The sequence below is a fragment of the Dipodomys spectabilis genome, unplaced genomic scaffold (genome assembly GCF_019054845.1).
Source record: "Dipodomys spectabilis isolate Male_0828 unplaced genomic scaffold, ASM1905484v1 ptg000125l, whole genome shotgun sequence".
Taxonomy (NCBI): Eukaryota; Metazoa; Chordata; class Mammalia; order Rodentia; family Heteromyidae; genus Dipodomys; species Dipodomys spectabilis.
In genome coordinates, this window is record NW_024870802.1 from 9634440 (window position 1) to 9655861 (window position 21422).

The window sequence follows — 21422 nt, forward strand, 5'->3', positions numbered from 1 at the left end:
TCTATGTGCATCTGCAGACCCAAAGTTGCTCCTCATGTTTTCTATAACATAGTTCTCTTCTTTTATTGGCAGGAACATATTGGTGTTTGTGTTCTTAAGCCATTCCAAAAAATGCAAAGCAAACAATATGGACCAGGAAGGCTCTCTCTGTCTTTACACGGATTGTGGCTCATGTCAATAGCTAAATGTGGAATTCTCTGCATCCGAGATACTGTGACTTTGGTAAATACCATTTTAAAAGTAATATGAAATGTGTATAATGCTTTCAGATGAGAAACAAAAGCCCTTAGGAAAGAATTCACAACTCTCTCTCAAGTGAATTGACTCAACTATTTCCTTATCACTGATGGTATTAATGACATTAATGTTCTTTTACCAGTGGTTTTATGTGCAGTGGTTTGAATCTCTGTGCCATGATCTGCAGATACAGAGCACTGGACAGGGTACTGTGGTTGAGTTCCAGCCCTGCTCCATCATTGCTAGTTTGTTGCATGACTTGGAAACTCGCTGAGAGGCACTACACTTGAAATGTTCAGCTAACAAGTTAGCGAAACACCTCTGTACCCTGGGGGACATGTGGGAAACTGCTCTGGAAATGGTTGCATTGCAACATGCTGTCCTTACCCCCACCCCCAGCTGTGGCCTTCCCACCTGGTCTCTTGCTCAGTGTGACCTCTTGCTCAACGAAGCAATTCTGATTTCTACTGTGCTCTGATCTGACAAAGTGAGAACAGTTGGCTCTCCCCAAAAGGTGGGAATGTTTTAGGGACTGTCTAGTGCTGGCCAGTGGCATAACTGAATTCAATCAGTGATACTTAAGTTTTCTGCCCACACACCTGGAACACTGCAGGCATTTTATACATGACACATTTCCACTGGTCTAGATGTATTTGGGAACATCCTAGCCCCTTTTTCTCACTTCTAGAAGAAGGAATCTTTGGGCAATGGTGGTGCTACTCTACAGGGAAAAAACAAATGAACATGAATCCCTTAGAGATTATTTTTGAATGATTTGCAAATTCAGCTACCCTATAGTGGGGCATAGGGACAGGGGAGAGATTTCATGGCATGTTGTTTGATAGGTTTTTTTTTTATTTTGAACTATTTGAATATATGTCCTACTCTAAAAGGTAAGGCCTTGCGTTTGAGAACCAGAATAGGTAGAAGTAATAGTTTTAGTCAAGGAGCTTACCCTGTTGCCACATGTACCCCATTCATGCAATGTTTTGTTTGGTTTGATGAATTGGTTTAATTATCCTCTCCGGTGGGCCTTGGTGGCTCATGCCTGTGATCCTAGCTACTCAGGAGGCTGAGATATGAGGATCCAGGTTTAAAACCAGCTTGGGCAGAGAAATTTGAGAGGCTTGTATCTCCAATTAGCCAACAAAAAAAGCCAGAAGTGAAAGTGTGGAGGTATGCTTTAAGAAGTAGAGCACCAGCCTTTCATGAAAAAGCCACAGGAGAGCATGAGGCTCTGAGTTCAAACTCTAGTACTGGCATACAGGTCAATATATGCACATGCACACACACCCACTCACTCTCACACACACACACACACACAAACTCTAGTACTGGCATACAGGTCAATATATGCACATGCACACACCCACACACACACACACACACACAAATTGTCTTCCTTCTTTTCCACTCTGATTACACATTACACTCAGCTGCTCTGCCTGATTCTTGGTGGCAGGTTCTGAATTTTTCTTACTCAAGGCCTCTTAGCCTTCAGCAAGGACATTCACTTCCTTGTGTCTGATTGCTTGTCAAAAGTCAATGATAAGCCAGGCATAGGGGGCTCACTCCTGTAATCCTAGCTACTCAGAGGCTCAGAAATGAGGATAATGGTTCAAAGCCAGCCCAGGCAGGAAAGTCATTGGGACTCTTATCTCCAATTAACCACCAGAAAACCAGAAGTGGTGCTGTGGCTCAAGTAGTAGAGAGCTAGTCTTGAGCTAGCTGAAGAGCTCAGGGACAGTGCCCAGGCCCAGAGTTCAAGCCCCACAACTGACCAAAAAAAAAAAAAAAAAAAAGCCAATGACAATAACCCCTCTCCTTCCACATGACACAAAAGAAGAGAGCAAGTCAGTATTGCTTGGAACTAAAGATTTTAAATGCTGCACATTGCTGAGACTACTTCCATACCAGCAAAAATGTCATCTGCAAATAGGAGGCAACCTATTGGCAAGAAAAAGCACATGTAACCTTGCTAGAAAAGTGATAAGGCAAAATCGTGTTTGTAATTTCTCTGCTTTGTCTCTACAACTATTGAGGAACCATTTTCTCGATATCGGAGTCATTCTCACCATGGACAAGGAATTCAATCCTTGAGAATTTCCATGGATGGACAACATATTCTGGCATCTGGGAAAGATGACGCCACCCTTGTCTACCTAAAATGGAGGTACATACAGTAAACAGTAAGCCACCCCCAACCATGTGCTAGGATATGTTAAAATAGAGATTTCATTATTCAAGACTAGCAGAAGTAGCAGGGCGTGGGGGCTCATGCCTGTAATCCTAGCTACTCAGAGGCTGAGATTTAAAGCAGCCCAGGCAGGAAAGTCCATGAGATTCTTATCTCTAATTAACGACCAGAAAGCCGGAAGTGACGCTGTGACTCAAGCAGTAGAACACTTGCTTTGAGCTGAAGAGCTCAGGGACAGCATCCAGGCCCAGAGTGCAAGCCCCACGACCCACTGGGGGAAAAAAAAAAAAGACTAGCAAAACCAACATTCTAGAAGAAAGATGGCTATTGAGAAGACTGTTATATTTCTAGGTCCAGAAAGTAGATGATGTGCCATGTTATGGGAAAAGGGCACAGTGGAAGCCCCAGGGTAGATCAGACTGGGAAAGTGGAGGGAAAGGTGAGAAATAACCTTGGTTTCCAAAGGAAGGACCACGTGGGCTCAGCAGATTCTGGGAGCACAGGAGCAATCTTTACTTGTCTAGGACTTGACCCTGAGACTATAGGGAAGGGAAGATAATGGTCTTGAGAAGGCTAGGGTTATGGTGTCTGCATTTGAAAGCCAGTGTCCCAGAGCCAGCTTTTACTATCTCTAGGAACTGGCTTGTCCCTGGGAGGGTCAGCAAGGCCCCAGATATCAAAGATCAAAGTACAGAACATAAAGAGGCATTAGTAATATACAACCTATTTCTTTGTGTAGGCATCTGGAAATAATACTGCTAAATATACTTTTGTTAATGTGATGCTGGGGTCTGTGGTTCTTGGTTTTGGTTATTTTTTGTCTTTTTTAATATAGGCGGCTTGCAGGAAATTTAGCCACTGAAATGACCTCATATTGCCGGAATGTACTAACTTTCATGATTGGCACCATGGAAGAGGAGAATAATTATTTAACTACACGCCATGGTTCCATAGATTTGGCAAGCGAACCTGAACGCACAGTTGAGTTCCACTGTAGTTAGTTTACTTTCCTTGAAAATCATGTGATGTTTTCCATTAAGTTTTCTTTAAGTACATTTTTAGCAATATTTCTTCTGATCTAGGTATAGTTTTGGTTTTTTTTTCAAATCACTAGACTGAAAATATTCAGGCTTTCTTAAAGTGGTCACGAATATGTAGATGAGATGGATATAAGAGTCAGATCATATGAGATCTTATTTAAAGCCTACTAAAAGGCCTAATCTTGTTGAGGGAATAATCAATCTACTACCAATACTGGTACATGGTCAAAACTGTCTCTCTATGTTTTTCATATTACATGCATGATTTGCAAAGTGTCCTGACTAGAACAACATTCATTCATTCAGTAAATCAACCAACAAATATCTATGGAGTACCTTCAAAATGGTAGGCTGAGAGTAGAGTTACAGACGTTAAAGGAGAAAGGAAAAGTGTCTATTTTCAAGGTGTTTACATTCTAAAATAGAGTGTTGGTATATGCAGAGACATGGGAACATAAGCAAATAAATAATTCAAGGTAAGATAGTGAAAAGTTATATTTTATTCTATGTTTTGTTAAATTGGCTTATGTAACAATAGTTGCCTGGGTAGCTGAGATCTAAACTAAAGAAGATACTATGCAAAGAAATGAGATGGAGGGAAGGTGAGCCAAAGGCAGAGGGGCAACGGGTGTGGCATGTGATGTGTGAGGACCTACAAAAGGCAGAAAGGGAGTGGTAAGAGGTGAGATCCTCAAAGGAGGAAAAAGCACAACTGAGGAAGAGCTTGGTCGAGAGCTTAGATTTTATTTTGCAAGTAAGGAGAGTCTATGGGAATAGTCTGAGCAGAGGATTAACAATACGTATTATTTACGGTTTTTAAATGATCACTTTCTGCTCCATGGACCAAGTTTCCTGTAGAGACCAGAGTGGAAGCAGAGAGATGGCTCAGGAGGCAATGACAGACATAGGGGAGCAGTTCTGGGATGGGGAGGACAGAGGTGATGGATTCCAAGTCAGTGTCATTTAGGACTAAACATAGAAGGAGAGGCCAAGAAAGGATTTCAGATGACTCCTGGATTCTTTTCTCCAAGCAGCTGTATAGAAGCTGGCATCCTGCATGGGGATGGGGAACGCCTTTTGAGAGGAAGTAGGGGAGTAGAGAAGAGGAAGTAGGGGAGAAAGAAGGGATCTCGAATCAGTTTTACCCATGCTGGGCTCCAGACACCCATTGAACAAGTGAACAGGCTGCTGAAGATGCTGATTTGAGGGGGAAGGGCATGTGGACTGGATGGATTTAAAGCCAGAAGACTATAGAGTCGTGATGAGAGAATGACTGGGGAGAAGCAGAAAGACCAAGAGAGAGCAACTCCTACTAAGGAAAGCAGAGAAGAGCGTGAGGAGAAGCCAGGAGGCTGTGACATCCTACAGCCTTCCACAACACTTGGCTAAAAAGGGGAGCGTAGAAATGAGGCAGAAGTGACAGGGAAATGTGTGGTCAGGGGTCAGTGGTTTTTCCTCTGTGATTAGTATCTATTTGGATACTGTTGTGAGAGATGCAGTAGAAGAGAGAAATAGATGCTCTAGAGGGAAATACTATAGAGTGGAAAGCACCAGTGACAGGATAGAATTTGATGGCAAGATTATGTGGTCCACAGTAACAGAAGGAATTATTTGGTAGTGATATGACCTGTGTGATCATTTCTGACTTTTTTTTTGTCAGTCATGGGGCTTGAACTCTGGGCCTGGGCACTGTCCCTGATCTTCTTTTAGCACTTTACCACTCGAGCCACAGCTCCACTTCTGGCTTTTCTGGCAATTTATTGGAGAAAAGAGTCTTGCAGACTTTCCTGCCCTGGCCAGCTTCAACCTTGACCCTCAAATCTCAGCCTCCTGAATAGCTAGAATTATAGGGGTAAGCCCACAGGCCCCTGGTTTAGTGACTTTCTTGATCACTTGCCAGGTAGCAATTAGTTTTTGTTGTTGTTTGGTGGGTTGAACTCATGGCTTTGCACTTCCTAGGCAGATGCTCTATCACTTGAGCCAAGTCCTCATCACTTTTTGCTGCAGTCCATTTTGAGATGGGACGTCTATTCTTGCTTAGACCTCTATCCTTCTGCTTATGCATCCCACATCACTGGGATGACAGGTGTCAGCCACCACACCTAGACTTTTGTTGTTGGTGTAGAGATGATATTGCACTATTATTTAGGGGAGCTGGGCTGGTCACAAACCTTAATGGTCAATTCTTTGCTTTACAAGTATTGGGATTACTAACTATGACCCATAGTGCCCAGCAAGATTGAAGCAAGGTATTGCTATGGTTCAATTTCATGTAACTTTATATTATCAGTCATTAGAACTGGTTTATTTCTATTATAAGAACAGACTGATAAGAATTAATTTACCCCTCGGTATATCACTTTGACAATTAAAAAAAAGAAAATTGAAAAAAGAATTAATAAGGCATTTTATCTTGGGCAGACAAATATATACTGTTTTTTTTTTCAACACAACAAATGTGAAAGGACTTAGTGTGATTAAAAGGATAGGGAAAGAGAACTTGACAAATTTTTAATTTGATGTCTGTAGCGTTCTAATCAATCTCAGCCTAAGCCAAATATTGACTCATCACAAGAGGACTTGCAAATCCCTGAAGAAAGTCACCAGAAGGAACGTTCTTGGATTGAACAAAAAAGCCAAGAGGTATTTATAAAGTGTAGGACAGGCTTAAAATCCTGCCCTGTGGTGTACCAACTAGATTCCGTTCCTATGGAAACCTAGTAGAACGTTAGATGGTTTAATGGGATACTATTTGTGCAAGCAACTTTCTAAAATATAGCCCAATCTTTCACATTCAGTTAAATAGCTGTATGAACTTACTTAGGCTACCATGAAACCTAACCAAAGTGTCCAGGTAAGCCCAAAAGCTGTGATGTGGCCCCATTTTGAAGTCAGTTGTTTTTTGTTTTGTTTGGTTTTGTTTTTTGTAGGGGTCTGGCTCGGATGTTTATCTTAATACAAAGATCTGGGAACAGAATGGGTGCTTTAGCTTCAGACATAATGAAAGGGACACAGACAGCATGTTGATGGCAACCCCTGCCCCTGAGTTCTCAAATCAAAAGCCACACTGGTTTCCCATTGTCAGTTACTCACTGTTTCATTTTTCACTCCTTATTTTCTTTCTATTGGCTTATACAAGTGACATCAGTTCCATGGTCACTTACAGTTAGATATAAGCAAAGTATCCGCAGGGACATTATTTCAGACACTTCATGCTCTTAGAAGTGTTTATTTCTGTCTCTAGAGCACTGCTCTATGCATGCACAGGAATGTCTGATAGATCTTCCTGCAGTCCTCTTACTCTGGTCAGTAATGTACTTTGTTCATTTCAGGCAATCAAAAATGAGATTAAACTGTTTTCTCAGAAAAGAAAAGACATAAAGATGGGAATCAAGCTGCTCACTAAAACAGTAAGTGTTAGGACTTTATATGTGCATGCATTCTGCCCTCGGCCCTATTACTTTTTGAACTTTATTCTGTTCTACAGAGTGTGGGGAAGCACCCCCCTGACGTTTCCAAGGCTCTGTAGCAAGGTGGAACTTCTCCATATCATACTTGGTGTTATGTCAACAGTGGCTTTCCTCTCTATTTTCCCAAATATCCATCTTTAGATGGTATTTTCATACTCTTAACCAAGTTATACATGTACCTTTTGTAAATGAAACTAAATTGTATAAACTAAAAACTAATGTTTTATTTTTTGTATTGGTACAGGGGCTTGAAGTCAGGGCCAGAGCACCCAGTCTCAGCTTTTTCACTCAACACTAACGCTCTACCATTTGAGCCACAGCACTACTTCCCAGTTTTTGGTGGTTAGACTTTCCTGCCCAGGCTGCATCAAACCATGACCCTCAGATCTCACCCTTCTGAGTAGCTAGGATTACAGACATGAGGCACCAGTGCCCAGCTCCGAAATGAATATTTTTAAAACCACCCCTGCCCTACTTCTCTGATTCCTATGCTCATAGGATAACTTCATAACCTTTTCTTTTTGGCTCTTTACCTTCATCTTGCTAACTAGTCTTCTTATTACTACTGTTCTTTGTGTTTTGTTTTGTTTTTGTGTGCTTGTGCTAACTATGGGTTTGCCAGTATTAAATGTGAGCACATCAGTTTTCTTTCACATACCCCACCACACAACAGATCCTATGCTCAGTTTACATGCCATTGGGATGGTGCAGACCCTCCTCAGAACTGAGCTACACGGATACTTTGATTACACATTTATTTTTTATAACTTTATTTTTTTTGGAATAAATAACTGCCTTTGCACTTATCACCTCCTCAGACTCTAGCAAAATGCTAGAATATTTCTCAATTCAGTCAAGTACCTGACGTAATAGATCTGTCATGTTTGTTGTCATGTCTAGTCTAAGCACTTGCTCTCCAAGCTGGGGAACACCCTTTGTTACACAGCTGTGTCATGGGCTATCACTCACATGTAATCCAGGGTGAATGGTCCCTGCCCCTAGAGTCATACAACACTTTAATGTCTGATTTTTCTTAAAATGTCTAGCCTAGACTCACATTCCATTGATGGTTTGCCTACATGGGCAATGATTTCCCCTTAGAGTTCGGAATGTGTGTTCCATTGTCTTCTGACTTACTGAATCCGCTCTTTATCCACATGCTTGGGGTGGAGTCCCGCAAGCCCAACAAAAGCAGACCATATTGGGAAGTAGCTTAGGTACCAGAAGACCTGTTCCATCTGGGGAAGTAGCTCAGAGGCCAGAAATGGTCCATTTAGGGGGATATGCCTCAAATTTTCCATATGGGAACCTACCTAGGGGTTACTCAGAGGCAAGTGAATCAAACCATTTAGGGAGATAACCAGGGCAGAACCAGAGTATTCTCTGTAGCAAAGCTCTCCTAAGGCTAAACAGCATTCGAAGAATGGCCTCTCTCAGTTCTAGGATTTTCAGAGCTGGGAGGAAAGGCCCCTCTACCAAGCAAGGCACCAGGATGGCTGTAAGGACAAAGCATATTGCTTAGACCCAGTGTCCTTACTTCATAATCCCAGCTACACAGGAGGCCTAGGTAGAAGAATCATGATCCAGGCTGGCTGCAGACAAAAATGAAACACCCTATCTGAAAAATAACTTAAATCCCAAAAGGGTTATGTGGTATTGCTGAAATGGTATAACACCTGCCTCCCAACTCATGAAGTTTTCACGGCAGGGCCCTGGTTCAAACTCTAGTATTGCTAAAATAAACAAAATCAGTTTGTGATGAACTTATATGTTTTGCTGTCTTGGTATTAAATGGATGAGTTTTTGTTGTTGTTTTGCCGGTCATGGGACTTGAACTCAGGGCTTGGGCACTATCCCTGAGCTTTTTTGCTCAAGGCTGGCTCTCTACCACTTTCAGTCCACAGCACCACTTCCAGTTCTCTGGTGTTTGATTGAAAGTAAAAGTCTCATGGACTTTCCTGCCTGGACTGGCATCAAACCTCTATCCTCAAATCTCAGCCTCCTGAGTTGCTAGGATTACAGGCCTGAGCCACTGGTGCCCAGCTCATGTATGAGTTTTAAGGGTCAAATGTTAAAGCTTCAATAATTACAAAAGCCTATAAACAGAACATTCATCTTCCTACTGATTGCTGTCTAAAGAGACCAAGAAAGATATTCCCTTGAGGTCTAATTGTTATCATCTTTTTTTTACTTCAAACTTCAGATTGTGGGTATGATGGAAGAAAATGAAGAAGTAGATTCTATTGCAAAATTAGATGAAGAGGAATTTGCCTTGGATCTTGAGGAACTGGAAAGGCTTCAAGACCAAAGTGAAGAGGAGGTGGCAAAGGTTAGGAACATTTAACTTAAATTCCATCAGGCTGGGTACCAGATGCTCAGGAGGCTGAGAGGATTTCAGTTCAAGGCCAGCCCAGGAAGGAAAAAAGCTGGAAGTAGAGCTATGGCTCAGGTGGAATGCCAGCCTTGAGAAGAAAAAACTAAGGCACAGACCCTGAGTCCAAGCCCTAGTACTGGCACCAACACAGATATATATATATATATATATATATATATATAAAGAGAGACAGAGACAGAGAGACAGACAGAGACAGAGAGACAGACAGAGACAGAGATAGAGAGACAGAGAGAAAGACAGAGACAGAGACAGAGAGACAGAGACAGATATCAGGCTTCTGTGATAAAACAGGAAGATAAGGACTATGGTTTCACTTCTTTTCCATGCCAATCACTGGTGCTGTGTGTATTTAGTTATTTCCCTCATGCTCATTGCTGCAAGGTATCTGTCCTCAGAGCTCCCTGAGCTCCCCAGTGTGACATGAACACAACACCCCAGTCTTCAAAACAGAGAATCTAAGCCTGCAAGACATAAGCTTTAGGAAACATTCTCAAAGGCAAGGCTGCATACTCCAGATGTTCATCTCAATGGGGGATAGTGCAAAGGGTTGAAGAAAAAAAAAGAAAAAAACAGTCAACTTGGCCCTGCAAGCATGTGGCTCTTACTAGCTAGAGTATATACAAGATCATGTTTGTTAAGAGCTCACATGTTCATTTTGTCTTTTCACTATAAGATAAAGAAAGATGCTGAGTTGCATAACCTCGCCAAGAGCTATTTGACTGAGCTGATCAAAGAAGAGTGCTGGAATTCTATGGCTGTGAAAGGACGAGCTATGAAGGTAAACAGTCAAAACCTTGCCAGCTGAGACTTTTTCCTTGGAAGCATCATGGCATTCATTCTTTTTTAATCTAAAGAAAAGCCACACCCAGCAAAGCAATGGGAGCCTGATTTGCCTTTTCCTACACGGAGTTCCACCTAGATGTGTCCATTTCTCGTCATTCTTCCCTCCCGGTTTCCATGGCTTCCAAGGCAGCATCTCTTGGGCTAGGTCATAGCTTCCCTTTCCTTTGCTCCTCTGTGATGCACCAGCATCTGGGTCTTAGTACCTTGTCTACTCTGAAAGGTTACCTCACAGATTAGAAAGTATGCAAAATATTCTTCACATTTACACCTCCACATTTTCCAAAGACTTGTTTCGATTTCTCTTTGAGTTGGGGTAACCAAAACTGTTCATGCCTGTGTCCCTCAAATAACTATTAGAAACATCTTTTTCATTTTCAAATATGCTTCCCTGCCCCCCATTTGAATAACAAAATATGTGATTTCATTTTTTAACATGTTTATGGCCCTCAAATAGGGTTTACCAAGAATAGCATATCTTGGATTGAGTATTTCTTGTTCTGCAAGCTACCCAATTCACAGTAGCATGTTGAGCAACACCCTAGACCTCTTATCTGCCGGACAGCAACATCCCACACCTTCACTAATAACAATTTTATTTTTTAAAAAGTCTCAAGACTATCCAGGTGCCAGTGGCTAACACCTGTAATCCTAGCTACTCAGAAGGCTGAGATCTGAGGATTGCAGTTCAAAGCCAGCCCAGGCAGGAAAGTCCAAGAGACTCTTATCTCCAATAACCACCAGAAAACTGGAAGTGGCGCTGTGGCTCAGGTGGTAGAGTGCTAGCCTTGAGCTGAAGAGCTAAGGGATAGCGCCCAGGCTCAGAGTTCAAGCCCCATGACCAACAAAAAATAAATAAATAAATCTCAAGATCGCCAGATGTCTGAGTGAAAGGGGGTAAGTGGGAAGAATTGCTCTTAGTTGAGAACTATTGCTCAAGGATTTACTTAGAAATAAATCCTTCTCGCCAGGTGCTGGTGGCTCATGCCTGTAATCCTAGCTACTCAGGAGGCTGAGATCTGAGGATCGTGGTTCAAAGCCAGCCCAGGCAGGAGAAACTGTGAGACTCCTATCTCCAATAAACCACCAGAAAACCGGAAGTGGCGCTGTGGTTCAAGTGGTAGAGCGCTCGCCTTGAGCTGAAGAGTTGAGGGACAGCGCCCAGGCCCAGAGTTCAAGCCCCACGACAAAAAAAAAAAAGAAATCCTTCACAAAAGCCCAGTATTTCACACAAAGTGCATACCAATATTAATAGCATCCATAGATGTATGTTTTATACACACACGGACACACACACGCACACATACATATATATTTAAGAACGAGTTTGTTTGAAAGCAAAAGTAGAGTAGAGAGTCCATAGAGAGGGTCCATGGATCTGAGAGTCCAATGGGATCCTCTCTCAGAGAGCAGTTATTACAGTATAGAAACTTCCTCCCCTGGACTTTGTGCTTAATAACTTGTATATGCTCTGCCTCAGCTCTTCTGATTGGTTCAGCAGGAACCCAGAGCATTATGGGAAGAAGGAGCAACATGATGGGATGTTATCTGTCATGTGTTATGTCACATGTTATATTAAAGCTCTATCCACCTAACCAACACTCCACAATTTTATTATTGAAGATTTCCATTGTCAATTTGATTCCCAGCACAATGATCTCTAAGTTCATTTTAATCACAGAAAGCATCCTCTCAGTGCTGTTGCACCCACAATTGTATTAAAAATGGATTCATTTCATCTTGGTTTTCTCCCCAAGTGCTTTCACATCCCCTGCACAGTTGAGAACTTCCCAATGAAAGAACGCACAGCTGAGGAGGAAGAAGAATTGAAGACAGTTTTGCAGCAAAGGAAGATTGAAGCCGAGTGCCTTAAAGTACGATATCAATATAAATAGATATGTAGGTGTGTTTACATAAATGATATCCTTTAGGTTCTCTTTCGTGCACATTTGAGTTGGGATACAATTTAAGATAAGTTATATATTGCAAATATTTATATTTTTTATTTCTTGCTAATTTGTAGAATATGTTCTAATGAATATAGGATCTTATATCCATATAATAAATCAAGAGTCTATATTCTATACAACCCTGGCTAGTCCTTAAATATGAGAATATGCTTTTTATTTCATGAGATTTGGAATTTTTTTTTGGTTTGCATTTGTACTGCTAAGAGCAGAATTTGCATTTCAGGAAAAGGCCTTACCACTTAACATGAGATTTCATCCCTATCCTGATCAGAGGTGGTCCTTACCTGCACATCTTCTATTCCCTGTTACCACCAGCAATTCTGTTTTATATTTTTGTGCAATGCTGGAGCTCAATCTCAGGGCCTTGAGCTCTCAATTGGCCTTTTCTCTTAAGGATGGTGCTCTAGTTCTTGAGCCATATCTTCACTTCCAGCTCTTTAATTAGAGATAAAGAGGCTCACAGACTTCTGCATGGTCTGGCTTCATCCTGTTATCCTTAGATCTCAGCCTCGTGAGTAGCTAAGGTTACAGAATGAGCCATCAGCAATAACAGACAAAGATAAAGTAGTCTATTTTGATCAAATTATGGTTTTCCTAAAGCAATTCCAACTTATTTTAGTAAGAATCTCTTTCAAAGCAGCAAACAAAAATAAAATTGGCCCTTTGGTATAGCATTGTTTGGGCCAGGACTTTGTATTCTCTCTTTTTTCTGAAACACAACGTAATGGCACACTTAAATCCTCTAGTATTATGGGAACAAGTTTTGAATGTAAAAAAAAATTTACAAGAAGGAATCATCCTGACACAAAAAGTACACATATGTACAATCAAGGACCATTTTTATTCTTTTGGTCTATTGACAATTTATCAGTTTCAAGAGCTTTTATTTTCATCTACAGTAGCTGAATTAAGTTGTTTTCAAGATGATTTAACCTCTTAAAGTTGACACACAAAATTGTTCTCCAGGTAAGTCTTATTAATGCATAACTTTCACAATATCTTTTTCTATATTAAGCTACGGAAAGAAATTATAGAGACCCAGTCTGCAATGACCTTGGTTAAAAAGCTTCATGAAGAGGATGATGAAGAAGAAGAAGAAGAAGAAAATAAGATAGTAAAAGAAACTAACTTGCCTGATTACTTGCTTGGCAGTTTGAGTTCTGAATTTGGGGTGGATACCTCTTTCTTGCCAAGCCAATTGGAACTTCATTCCAGAGAGGAGAAAATCAACCAAATTGTATTGCTAAAAGTGGGTGAATTTTCTCTTTATCCTTGAAAATCTCTCAAGATTTTTGAGAAGCTCCATAAGGAGTCTCTAAAATGACACTGAAATCTAATGCTAGTCAAATGATGTTTCTGAAGTACATGGTGAAGTATACAGATGGCCAGTACCTGTGTCCTTTAGACAGAGCTGATGTACAAGAGCGGCTTCTGAATGATCCCTGCGAGCTCACACCTGTAATTCTTGCAACTCAAGAAGCTGTGATTGGGAGAACAGCAGATTGAGGTCAGCCCAGGCAGAAATGTCAATGAGATTCCATTTCCAATTGAATAAGAAAGCTGGACTTGAGGCATGGCTCAAATAGTGAGATGTCAGCAGCAAGTTGAACCAGTGTGAGGCCTCAATATACTAACCCCTATACTACCAGACAGCAACAACAACAAAAGAGACTTGTTTCCATCCATTCAAACTGGATTTGGTGAGATAAGTTCTCTAAGGAATATTTTAAACTGTTTGACACCACAGACCATCTTCTGCTTAGACTTTTAGTCAACTCAAAGAAATTCTTGTATTTCATCTTTTTAATATTCCCAGCACCATTTAAACTTTCCTTGGATTGTCAAGATATTATCACCTATCTGGTTTTATTTTGGGTTTGGTTTTTTGCTTTTTTTTTTTTTTGGTTTTGGGGTTTTTTGTTAGTTTTTCTCTAAGATTTTGTAAATTCTGGGCTTCAGGAATAAGCCATGAGATCTGGTTCTCAGTTCTTGGTTTGTCCCAGATTGTAGCTAGTTTGTAATGCAATGTTGGCTCTTCCTGTTCGTGAAAGTCCTTCAGCCATGTCTGCTCTAGATTTTACTCCCTATACTTTTCTCCTCTAACCCTTGGAGTTCCAGCTCATTTGTACTCACATTGTTTAAGTTAGCTTTTGCAGCTGAACTTGCTAATTCAGGCTCCAGGGATTCAACTTCTTGCTGCTGGCTAAGACATTTGTCTATAAGGAAGTCATTCTAGTGCTAGCCACATCCTTTTCCACCTTACTTCATGGTTTCATCTTTGGTAGGCTAGATATATACCTTTAACTCAAATGTAACTAAAAAGACCTCTTTAAATTGAGCCAGTAGCAGTTAAATTGAGTGGGGGCAATCTACTTAAACCTGTTTCCAATACCAGTACATAGGTATTAGTATCTCCTACCTGCAGAGGAGGAATATTGTATATGAGATGCCTTACTGAAAGATTCTTCTAACACCGCTCTTAGCTATATCTTTCTGCATCTCCCCCAAGAAGGTTTCAAAGAATGGATGCTTCCCAACTTAAGACCCATACATTGTTTTTTCATTTCAGTTCTGCAAATGGAACCCAAGACCTTATGCAGGCTAGGCAAGCACGTCTAGCCCTTAAGCTATACCCTTCCCCCGCCCCTCTAGTTTTATATTTCACTTCTGAAATAGTGTCTCACTACTTTTACCAGAGCTGGCCTCAAACTTGAGTTCCTCTTGCCTCCTGAGTAAATGGGATTATAGGCATATATAACCAAACTTGGCACATGTGCGCATGTGCATGCATGCACACAAGCCTGTCCTGAGACTTGAACTCAGGGTCTGGTCACTGTCCTTGAGCTTTTTTGCTCAAGGCTAACACTACCATTTGAGCCACAGCTCCACTTCCAGCTTTTTTAGTGATTAATTGGAAATAAGGGTCTCATAGACTTTTCTCCAAGCTGGCTTCAAACTATGATCCTCACATCTCAGCCTCCTGAATAACTAGGATCGTAGATGTGAGCCACCTTGGCTAAACTTGGCTTTTTTGTGTAGCTTTTTTAAAATGTGTAAGTACGTGGGGGGGGGGGGGGAATACTGGGGTTTGAACTCAGAGCCTCTAGGTGAGTGCTCTTATTGGAGCTATGCCTACAGCTCCTTAAACATGCACAAAAGTAGAAAGACTTGTCCACTGGGCCTCCAAATGCCAACCGCAGTTATCATCAGATTGGAGGATTGAATTATAAATCGCCTTTAAGGAAATACATTGTGATACCATAATTATACTGTTAACTTCATCCTACCCTTACCCTAGTGAATGCTACTGTAGATTATTAAACCTATAAATGACTCAATATAAACATTATCTCAGGAAAATAGTTCTTTTTTAGAAAATTTCTGACCACTTACCTCACACCTATAATCCTACCTACTCAAAAAGCAGATATAGAAATGATCATGGTTCAAGGCCACACCAGGCAAAAAGTTCATGAGACCCCATCTCAATAGAGATAAGAGCTTAGTATGGAAAGCTCACATCTGTCATTCTAACTGTGACAAGAAACATAAATAGGAAGATCACAGTCCAGGCCAGCCCAAAAGGAAAGCAAGACTCTATCTCAAAAATAGTCAGAACAAAAAAGGTTAGAGGCATGGCTCAAGCAATAGAGAATCTGTCTAGAAAGCTCAAAGCCCTGAGTTGAAACCACAGTACAAAAAACAGCTAATTTGTAGAATGATCTTAAAGGGAAAACATAACATTCCGATCACATTTCCAGTTAACGATATGAGATGTGGTATGTTTTTATTAACCTATTTGTATTTCAGGATATTATTTACAAGGTAAAAACTGCTTTCAATAATGAGTTTAATGCTGCATATAAACAAAAAGAGTTTGAAATTGCACGTGTGAAAGAAAGAAATGTTAGAATCAAAGAAATCATTTTAGATCTGGAGTTGGAAGAAATAGTTTGGCAACCAGAATTTGAAGACTGTGAGAAGCCAGAAAGAGCCCTCATTGTGGAAGATCACGAGGTGCGGGCTAGCCATGTGTTCTTTCCCCTCTCAGGGCGGTTCCCAGATCCTGTCCACTCAGCTTTCTGTTTATACTACCAGAAGTGACTCTACTGCTTAGTACTGTGTTTCAGGTCGGGAACTCAGGTAGCATAGCCTCAGAAAGAGTGAGGGCTTCTTTTCTGAATATCCCCCACAGTCCAGGGACCAGTTGAACACAGAGCGCAAGATGAAGTGGGAACCAAAGACTGGAGCCTTTGGGGGTGTCCCTCTACCTCCCTCTGCCCTCCTCCACCTTTTGTCCTCCTCCTTCCTCTCCTACCAGCACCCAGCCCCAGACTCCTTGTCTAGCTGCTCTCTGTTTTGGCCATACTTTGCTCCAAAAAGTGCCTTAAAAGCCACAAGATTTTGCCCTTGCAAGACCACCATTCTTCTCAATTTGACTCAATTTGATATTTCTGTAAGTCCCTTAATCAAATCCCCTGTTAAGATTTGTTTTAGAGCCAGGCGCCAGTGGCTCACACCTGTAATCCTAGCTACTCAGAATGCTGAGATTTGAGGATCATGGTTCAAAGTCAGCCCAGGCAGGAAAGTCTGTGAGACTCTCATCTCCACTAAACCACCAGAAAACCAGAAGTAGTGCTGTGGCTCAAGTGGTAAAGTGCTCACCTTGAGCTAAAGAGCTCAGGGACAGTGCCCAGGCCCAGAGTTCAAGCCCCACGACTGACAAAAAAAAAATCTTTTAGAGATGAGATAGGATTTAAGAGTTAATAGAAGGAATGAGGATCTCTTTTTCTAATCCTCTAATTTTAGAACTCATTCCAGAATAGGAAATTGGATGTGAAGCTTGATTGTCCTTCTAATTTCCTTAATACAATTTAATCACCCAAGATGAGAAAGGAAGTTTGTCTTAACTTTAATAATAGGAAACTGTATTTTCTCTTTCAGATCGAAGTCCAAAAATATATTAAGCCTCGGAAAAAAAACAAAGTAGATGTGCTCACGCACCAGGATACAGACCAATGGCTTCATCCACAGGTATGTGATTTTGTTCAAACAACAAGGCCTTCTAGTGTTAAGACTAAGACACTAGATCATAGCATCTAAAAGTGAGTTCATTCTTCCAAGCCACTGTCACCAACCTGCCCCTAAATGCAGACATTCTAACACCAAGCAGGAGACTGTTCATGCTGTTAGGTCACTGTCTCAGCTGCCTTCTCTGATCCTGACTCTTTCCCAGGGCTCCGACGACAGACAAAGAGGCCTGATGGACATGATGGGAGGTGTTCTCGAAGTCAAGAAGGAAGACATTTTGCGAATGGTGAGGTTTCTGACCACCCTTATAGAAGGTGCTAGAAAGAGCTACTTAAAGTAGCTTACGTTTGTCCTCCATGAACTTCAGTTTTAGAAATTCCACAGCAATAGAGGTATAGTTAACCTCCCAGTTCCTTATGAACGTATGGTCCACATGTAGATGTTTCAAATGAGGCCCAGCTGTGAGCTTTTCCTCTACTGTTCTATCTATGAGTAGGCCATGGCACATGCTCTCCTTTGTGTTTCCAGGTGATCCCAGAGCCTCCTTTTATGTCAAAATCTGATAACTTGTGGACTGAAGATGAAAAGAAACAATTTAAAGAGTATGAGAAGAAAGTCAAGGAGTTAAATGAAGAAAGAGATAAGTATAGAAAGGTTGGAAAAGAAAAACTTAATATAACCATCCTTAATAGCTCAAAGACAGTGTGTTAGCTGAAATCTGCAAGAGAAATTGGAGACATAGGAGAAGAGAAATGTAAAGGGTTGGAATAATTTAAAACAAATAATATATACCAATGCATTTTCAAAGTCCTTAATGGTTTCAATCCTTCCCACATTAGCATCATTCACTGTCCTCCATTCATTCTCATTGTTGAATGAGCTCAGAGCAGACCACATGCAAGTCGCTGTGAGAAATTGCTCTGTCTCTTGCTTCTAGCTGCATCATTAGCCATGATCACTGACTTTTTAACCTTTTTATTTTTTCTAATGCGTAAAGCAAAAGGCCCAGATACATGGTATCTTAAACGGATGGGGGAGGGGGAATCTCTTGTTAAAGGGGCAAAGGGCCCAGAATGGCTTCTCGGTGTCCACTTTCCTCCTTCTCCCATGTGTTAAAATACAAACACACTGTTTTCAACCAGCATTATATTTTCTGTGCCCTCCATTCAGTCCTTAGAAGCAGAATTGAAGAAATTGCAAAACTCTATTCAAGAAAGCACACAGAGTTTTGATGACCATTTGAAAAGACTCTTTGAAAGAAGGGTGAAAGCAGAGATGGTTGTCAACCAGGTAAATAAGAGTTTCACTTCTGTGGCTTGTTCTTTTAAGAATCCTCAAGGATCTTCCTTTGTTGTTCGGGAGTGGACCCACACCCTTACCTGGTGCCAGGGTCTTGCAGGTGCACCTCAGCTTCCTCTCCAACCTCACGAACCCCTCCCCTTCTTTTGCTGCACTTCCCATCACAGGGTCTAGATAAGGACGGAGAGGAAGGGGCTTCTGGGAAGTATAGGTAACATGAGAAGTGACTGCTAAAGGATTTCATTTCAAAGTAATTAAACATTCTCAGATTGATTGTGAAGCTGGTTATAATACAACTGTGCATATGCAAAAAAACAGCAAAGTATACTTTGTAAATGGTGAATTGGATAGCATGTGAAATATACCTTGATAAAGATGTTATTCTCTAATGAAAACATACTTAGAACATCTTGTACAAGATAATGAGGAACTTTTAGCCTACAAGGTTATTCTCTAATGAAAACATACTTAGAACATCTTGTACAAGATAATGAGGAACTTTTAGACTACAAGGTAATATCATCCTTGGTCTACTCTAAATAAGACCACTTAAGATACAGGGACAATAATTGCCACAATTAGAACTCATCAATTTTACTAAAATTCAGGAACTTGTACTAAAGGAAACCACTGGTCAGTCACCTTCAGAGGAAGGCAACAAATTCATTATCTAAAAACTGATTTAAAAAAAAAAAAAAAAAAGAGCCAGATGCTGGCTAGGAGCTACTCCGGAGGCTGAAACCCATAGTTAGCAGCTAGCCCAAGCAAAAAAGTACAAAAGTCTACAAAACCATTATCTACAATTAAGTAAGCAGTAAGCACACCCCTGCAAAAGGTGACATAACCAAATAGTTATTACAATAGTCTATAGTCTATTCACCTTTTCTTTGCAATGTTTCTCTTACTTGTATGTCATAAACTTGATTAGATCTACTCCTATGACCAATGATAGAATTCTTTTCTTACATAGAAGTATTGGCACACACATTTCTTTTTTAAAAATATTTCCACAGGAAGAATTGAAAATAAATAATCTGGTTTTTTCTTTACTGTTGGAAGAAGAATTAAACTCCAGAGAAGAGTTCTTGAATAACTACCGTGCTAAGAAGCAGGAGGAGAAAGTAAGTATAATACTTGATAGCTGAGTTCCAGATTTTCTGGACACACAAGAGCTTCCATATCTAGATTCCCTTCCTTCCTTCTGCCATTCCTCTCAGCCACATGTGTTTCTTGGTTTCCTGTCTGGGACTTTGCAGCAGGGTCACCCCTTCTGATCTGTTAATAAAGTTATGTGGATCTGCTTCTGTAGTCATTTAGTTAAAAGAACTGTGTGACTTTGGTATGAACATGACATAAATGAGACCACATTAGCTTTATACTTAAAAGCCCTAGCTTTAACTGCACAACCTGGAACACCTGAACAAGGAACATAACCTTTTAAGCAGATTGTAAATCATTCTTTAGAGAATATTGTTCTTTAAGTTTTACTAAACATGGAAGCGATGGGTTTGCTTATAGAAAGAAAACATCATGTTGCAACCCATAAAAATGTAATTATAGACAAGCATGGTTCCCTAGAGACAGTGAATTCCAAACTCTCATTACAAAGTAAGTTTCAATAGATTCAACTTTTATTAATATAATTAGTAAAGGATATTCATTAATGAATACTTAATATGCCATGAGACATATGTATTTTAAGAGTCTACAAGCCAGATGCCAGTGACTCACGCCTAGCTACTCAAGAGGCTAAGATCTGAGGATCGAGGTTCAAAGCCAGCCTGGGCCAGCCTGGGCAGGAAAGTCAGTGAGACTCTTATCTCTAATTAACCACCAGAAAACTGGAAGTGGTGCTGTGGCTCAAGCGGTAGAGTGCTAGCCTTGAGCTGAAGAGCAGAGGGATAGTGCTCAGGCCCTGAGTTCAAGCCCCATGACCAACAAAAAAAATCAATAAATTAAATTAACTATTCCTTCTGTTATTATAGAGCCAGACAACAGAAGCCATCCGGAAAGCTAAAGAGGACCTGGATATGTACAAGGAGCACTATGACAATTTAGTGGCAGAAGACAAGGTGAGGGCCATCCTCTCACAGTTTGACAAACTAGTAGAGTTGTTGCTTTGGGAGGTTGGGAGAAGGGTGAGTGGGGTATAGCTTAATTTCCTCATAGACTTTTTTCTCTACCATAATTCTCAGTTATGAATGAGCTTCATTCTATGTCATAAATTTCTGTAACACTATGTGTAAAAGGAATTTTTGTGAACTTCTCTGGTTTAAGCGTCCTCTTGTACAAAAGAGTGGGGAGATCACCAAGCCTTTAAAGCTTTTCAGACTCCCAAGTGTAGATCCTGTGAGTTGGACATGAATCAATTTAGTAGGTATGACCAGTAATTCTATCATTTAAAATAATAGGGTAGAATAACATAGAGAAGACAGAACAGAGGGACTAGAAAAGAATGGAGTTAACATGTATGTTTTGTAAGTAAATCTTATTTTGGGAAACTTCTGGATAATGTTTAAGATGTCTCATATGAAATAGCATGTATAATATACTGCGATGTTGCCTATTCAGAACAACACTTTGAGAAATCTTTGCACAGTGAATGATTATCTTCTAACAACTTAATAAGCCAGGTTGTGGTGAGTTCTTTTTTATTAGCATACATCAGTTGTACAAGGAAAGGTTCATTGTGACATACAATGCATCCCAATCAACCTCAACCCTCCTATCATTCTCTTCTTTATGGATTTTTTAAAAATCAAAATAATACTACTGTATTGTCAACAAATGAAAGTTTTGTTAACAAATAAATGTATTATCAACAACTAAAAGCCATCTGAAAGCCAGGCACTAATGGCTGTAATCCTAGCTACTCAGGAGGCTGAGATCTGAGGATCATAGTTTAAAGCCAACCCAGGCAGGAATGTCCTGAGACTCTTATCT

The 21422-nt window shown here is 40.5% G+C and overlaps 1 protein-coding gene across 1 annotated transcript in view; it reads left to right on the forward strand.

Moving 5' to 3' along the window:
• Nucleotides 1-21422, forward strand: part of Cfap43 (cilia and flagella associated protein 43) — a 74806-nt gene that overhangs the window by 40610 nt on the left and 12774 nt on the right. The window contains exons 15-30 of the mRNA XM_042689407.1: nucleotides 73-222; nucleotides 2280-2410; nucleotides 3270-3414; nucleotides 6004-6117; nucleotides 6807-6884; nucleotides 9148-9273; nucleotides 10013-10117; nucleotides 11937-12053; nucleotides 13165-13398; nucleotides 15960-16166; nucleotides 17094-17183; nucleotides 17386-17466; nucleotides 17709-17834; nucleotides 18351-18470; nucleotides 19493-19600; nucleotides 20465-20551. Coding sequence (XP_042545341.1) covers nucleotides 73-222; nucleotides 2280-2410; nucleotides 3270-3414; nucleotides 6004-6117; nucleotides 6807-6884; nucleotides 9148-9273; nucleotides 10013-10117; nucleotides 11937-12053; nucleotides 13165-13398; nucleotides 15960-16166; nucleotides 17094-17183; nucleotides 17386-17466; nucleotides 17709-17834; nucleotides 18351-18470; nucleotides 19493-19600; nucleotides 20465-20551 — 2019 coding nt within the window. The remainder of the gene's footprint in view (nucleotides 1-72; nucleotides 223-2279; nucleotides 2411-3269; nucleotides 3415-6003; nucleotides 6118-6806; nucleotides 6885-9147; nucleotides 9274-10012; nucleotides 10118-11936; nucleotides 12054-13164; nucleotides 13399-15959; nucleotides 16167-17093; nucleotides 17184-17385; nucleotides 17467-17708; nucleotides 17835-18350; nucleotides 18471-19492; nucleotides 19601-20464; nucleotides 20552-21422) is intronic.